Below are 5,344 nucleotides of genomic sequence, written 5' to 3' on the forward strand. Positions count from 1 at the left end.
CTAGGGGAAACACTGTATACTGTTTTTACAAAGTAGACGAAGCCTGAAGTAGATGCAGCCTTGGTGAGCCTAGACTTTGTTTTTTATTAAATATGTTACCGACCCCAATATTTGAATGTTAGTGGTCACATGCAGATGGATGTTTATGGACGTTGTGTGTCTAATATCAATAATGAATCTTCCTTGCTTATTTGTACATTCATTCACCCTGGAAACCAATATATTAACGCTAGTACTTTTCACTTTTACACTCTTTACTACAAACAGCAAATCACAACTAGATCATGTAGACAGCTCCGCTGACTTTAATAATGAATTTGTTTTAAATTATGAAAATGTCTTTTTTGCACATCCGTACATAGCTCATGTGTCAAAGCATGGCACGAGGTGCTGAGACAGAGCGGCAGTTGTGGGAGCCCATGAGCCCATTAAAAGTATTCAGGGGTGGTTTGTAATCAGCCGCTGGCTTAGAGGACAGCCATTTGTCTTTAAGCACCCTCAGACTGTGGCACTTCATCCTCTCTTGCTTTCTCTTTCTCCCTCTCTCTCTCTCTCTTTCTGAAAGCCACTCTTCATCATCTTAACTTAGGTTCAGACGGATGGAGTTTCAGGAAGTGCAGACAGACAACATGCTTCTCTGCCCCTCATTGGCTGAATATAGAGCCTAGCATCTGGGAGACGGTGACAAAAGATAGCTGCACGCTGTGCTCCGAAATGCACTTAATTGTTTACCCTCGCTTTGTTGTTGTCTGATTGAGAGTGATTACAAAGGTGCGTTTCGGTATGTTTAATGCGAGTTTTATTTGGAAGATGAGCATGCTCTTCTAAAAACAGTGTCGCCACACAAAAAGTTGAAACTCTTCTGTTCCATTTTTTATCATGTTTATTTGAGAAAACCTCTTCGTCTGTGAAGATATTCATATTGTCTATTTATTTTACATGATTCCAGAGGAAAAAAACAACAACAACAAAGAAATACATTCTTGTCTGTCGAGACTCTGACGAGAAGTGCCGCGGAATTGTTTTCCCTCTCCAAACATATGACTTTTTCTGAGAATATGACAGTGAGCCGTGCTTGCTTGAGTGGATTTTTTTATGTAATACATAACATGTAATACAGATAACTGTACACTGCTCTCAGTTATCAGTCCAGTACGGCTATCAGTCAGTGCGGCTTAGTGTGCCTCTTCGCAACAGTTGCTTGTTGCACACGCGTGCGTGAGCGTGTATGTGTGTTTGTAGGTGTGCTGAAGTGTGGAAAATGAGTAGGCTGAATCCTGCTACTTCCAGCCTGCTGCATATAATCAGCCAGAGGGCTTTTAACAGAAGCGTGCCATTAACACAGGACCAGCTTCTTCACAAGCTAATAAAGACCCAAATGGATTAGGACCGTTAAATCAGTCTGATTTAAACTGGTCGCTGTTTTTCCATCGGATGACTCCGTAGTGTTGTGTGCGTGTGTGCGTGCATTTCTGGCCTTTTTCCAGTGCAGGTACAAAACTTCTCCCTCTCTCTGTCACGATTTGATGCATTTATGTCTGCTAGCACCTGAATTTGTGCTGTGAATGCCGCAGACCGCGTACTTGAGAGGACACAGACATTGTAAATCCAAGCTGCGGTCCCCAAACACCTGCTGCTTAGCATGGTATCTGTAAAGAGAGGCCCAGCGGATGGATGCTTAAAATGACAGGTTATGTGAAAAGTTGTGTGTGTGTGTGTTTTATTTTCGGTACAAATAAGAGGATCAGAATATTTTAAGTGAATAGTGGCTGAACGTATAAACAGAAGTGTACAAAATAATAATTTATTTGTAAATCTGAAGTGCTGTTCAATAATAGAACAAAATCAAAGAACTATACATAAGCAAGTAGTGAGATAAGAAAAGATGATTACAATAACTATTCATTTATTTATTTATAATAATAAATAGAAATAATTACTACTAATAATAAGTATTTATAAGTAATAGTAATAGGTAAAAAAAACAAAAAAACATTACAACATCAACGTGAAGGCCAAAAATAAAAAAGCACATTATTAATGAATTACTTATTTAATTATTTTAAAAATATTAAGTAATAATAATAGTTAACTTTACAACATCCACGTTAAGGCCAAAAAATAAAAAGGCACAATTTTCAAAATAATATTTCAAAAGTGAAAATAAAATGTTTAAATATTCAGTGGAATATACAGCATAAGACAAAAATTAATCAAACAGACAATATGATTTATAACGGAAAGTATACACTGTAAAAAAAAATCTGTAGTTTTTACAAAATAATTTTGGCAGCTGTGGTTGCCAGAATAATTTTGTAAAAAATACAGAAAAACTGTAAACACATTTACGGCCAAAAACTGTACATTTTACAGTATAAAACTGTAATTTGCAAACAAGAAAATTTGAATGTAAACCAGTAAATTCAACAATGCACACTGCTATTAAAATCTGTTTTGTACCTTTAACATACTGACAACCACCATAATAATGCAGGTGGTAAAAGAGAAAGCCACATGAAGAATCAAAGCTCATCACAAGTAGCTTCGCCACAAGCAGAAGTATATACTAATATATAGAAGGTGCACAGAGTCATTCATGCAAACACAAAACACCATCATGGTAACACACATGATACTTAAATAATGCATTAAACTTTCATTAAACAACAGAAGATGTAACATAAAGCCCAAATATACATAACTAATAACAAAAACTATTAAAAAAACATGATTATTTAAACAAAATACTTTCAAATGTGGAGTATCATGCAGGGAATTCTGGGAATATCAGTTTACAGTTTTTGACTGTAAATTATACATTGATTTGTTATTTTTACTTCAAAAAACTGTAAAATTAACAGAATTTTACTGTAAAATTACATGAAATATCTGGTTAGATATTTTACAGTTTTTCCCTGTATATAGTATGGGAACTTACTGTTAACCTATTAACAGTTTTTTTCCGTAGCGTTTTTACAAAATTTTACAGTTAAAATTACACTTATTGTTTACAGTGTACTTACAAGTGAACATTAAGGAAAATGTCCTGTTGTTATATAATTCTGTCGTCTTAACAGTACAAAGCTTGTAGTTTAAGTGTTGATATACAAACTAGTTTGAACCAGATATTGGGTTTGGTTGTGCTGTGTTTAGAACTAGAACTGCAGAATGGATTGTTTGTGAGCTTATGAAAGACATTTCACACAGTAAATGATAAAATAAGTTAAGCACACATGAAAGGCGTGTCTCCTTTCTCACCTGCATTGGCATGTGCGTTTCTCAACTCCTTGCACGGATTCTTCCCCATAATGCACAAATTCAATTACAGCCTCTATTTTAAATTCAATTTCACGTCACAGCTGAAGTTCCCACATTAGCCACATCACACTTAATTAGGTTTCCTCACTCTGTGAAATGCCGATTAGCATCAAGTATTACTTTCTGGCTGCCAGCTCAGTCTGAGTTACACGTTGAGTTACAGCATGAATCAAGCAATCACGCTTTAGTTTGCAGATCATTTCTTTTTCATGCGCAATATTTCCCCTGCACTCATTCAGCATTGTGAGTAATAGAGGGCCGGTTATGTAAGGAGGAGGCAGTGTTGTGTGCAAAATGAACAGGTGGCTCAAGCTCCTAAGCACAGACTTTTTCTTGTGCCACCTCCCCACAATGTGTGCCTTTGGCCTCCTCTTCCTAAAAAAGGCAAACTTCCAGTTGGTCTGGAAACAATTAGAAAAGGTTCTAGACCGCCAAGGAATCTTTGTCACAATGTCAGCAAATTAAGTGGCTTAATTTTCTCTCTTTTTCCCATCTTTTGTTTCAACAGGCAGTCCATCCAAGTCGACCCACAGGCCAAAACAGCAACATTCCCAGCAGCAGCAGCAGCAGCCTCACAAGGGAGCGAAGGCTGGCACGAACGTCCGCTGCAGACCAGCACAGTCGGCCTTGGGAAGAGAGGGCTTGCAGCAATGGCGGAGGAGGATTGCGGGAGCCGCTACGGAGAGCTGAAGGTGGGCAGTCTATGTCTGAGGTACCGGGGCCCCGGAAGACGGAGCACCCGGGGCCGTCTCAGATCCCTCGGGCCGTGGCCGGCAGTAGTGTGAGCCTCCACAGCAAGGCCAGTCCCTCAAGCAGCCTGTCCTCAGACAGCGAACGGGGGCCGCGGAGCGAGCGAGGCCCTATTCCCAGGCTTCAGTCCTCCTTTACTGGCCGTCTGGGTCAACCGCCCCGTGGGCCTCTGTCTTTACACATGTACAGCCGAAAGAACGTCTTCCTACAGCACTCGCTCCATACAGCCGAACTGCAGGCTCTTGCTCAGCAGGACGGTTGAAAACACACACACACACACACGCGCATACCGAACACTGACACATGCCTCAGATGGATGCAAACTCTCGGTGCAGTTCCTCAGTGACCGCAAGTACCTTCAGACCCACTTGTACTCAGTTACATTCAAGGCTATTTTTCCTCTCAAACCTCAAATGAACTTTAACCGCACACCGAGACTCATCTTATCCTTTGTGGAGTTAAAGTAATCATCTATATTAAGAGTCAAAACCAATCCGTCGTCTGCACTACTTAAGCCTTTTTGAAGAAATAGTATATGCTGCTCCGATAAGTACTTTAGATTGACGGTCTATTAAGGTGAGAGATTCACTCGCAACACTATCACATTGTACAGCTCTGCTGAAATGCTAGAGAGGATGTCGATATTTTGTGTTCCATTATATTATTAAAAGAAATCCAGGGTCCAACATTAATACTTAACAAGACTCAAATTCAAGTAAAAAATTGGTTTTGGCAAGTTAATTTAACAATTTGGTAACCCGGTAACTCCATTATGAACTATAACATAGTGCTGTAAGTGATCAATTAAATTTCGGACATAAGAACAGTCTATTAAAACCAAAAGTTTCTTGTGTTTTCCAGATCTCCATTTGGTGACAAATTACCGTTCAAATGTTTGGAGATTTTTTTTTTATGCGTCTTGAAAGAAGTTGGTTATGCTCACCAAGGCTGCATTTATTTAAGATTGTGATAAACAGTAATATTTTTTAAATATTATTATAATTTAAAATAACTTCAATATATTTTAAAATGTAATTTATTGCTGTGACGGAAAACCTAATTTTTAGCAGCACTTATTCTAGGTTTCAGTGTCACACGATCCTTCAGAAATCATTATAATATGCTGATTTGCTGCTCTAGTAACATTTCTTCTTTTTTTCAAGGTTGAAATCTGTTTTGCGGCTTAATATTTTTGTTGAAACCGTGTTTTTTTTTTTTTTTTCAGGATTGTTTTATGAATTTATTTGAAATAGAAATCCTTTGTAATATTGTAAAT

General features: G+C 38.2%; 1 protein-coding gene across 5 annotated transcripts in view; it reads left to right on the top strand.

Moving 5' to 3' along the window:
• Positions 1-5,009, top strand: part of LOC107711860 (serine-rich coiled-coil domain-containing protein 1-like) — a 77,814-nt gene extending 72,805 nt beyond the window's left edge. For 3 of the 5 annotated variants that reach the window (XM_016516919.1, XM_016516921.1, XM_016516920.1), the window contains one exon: positions 3,827-5,009. In XM_016516919.1, the coding sequence (XP_016372405.1) occupies positions 3,827-4,330 (504 nt within the window). In that variant the 3' untranslated portion in view covers positions 4,331-5,009. The remainder of the gene's footprint in view (positions 1-3,826) is intronic. The other 2 variants (XM_016516922.1, XM_016516924.1) reach the window with 1 other exon arrangement.
• The last annotated feature ends 335 nt before the right edge of the window (positions 5,010-5,344 follow it).

Source organism: Sinocyclocheilus rhinocerous, unplaced genomic scaffold (assembly GCF_001515625.1).
Source record: "Sinocyclocheilus rhinocerous isolate Xijiao unplaced genomic scaffold, SAMN03320098_v1.1 scaffold988, whole genome shotgun sequence".
NCBI lineage: Eukaryota > Metazoa > Chordata > Actinopteri > Cypriniformes > Cyprinidae > Sinocyclocheilus > Sinocyclocheilus rhinocerous.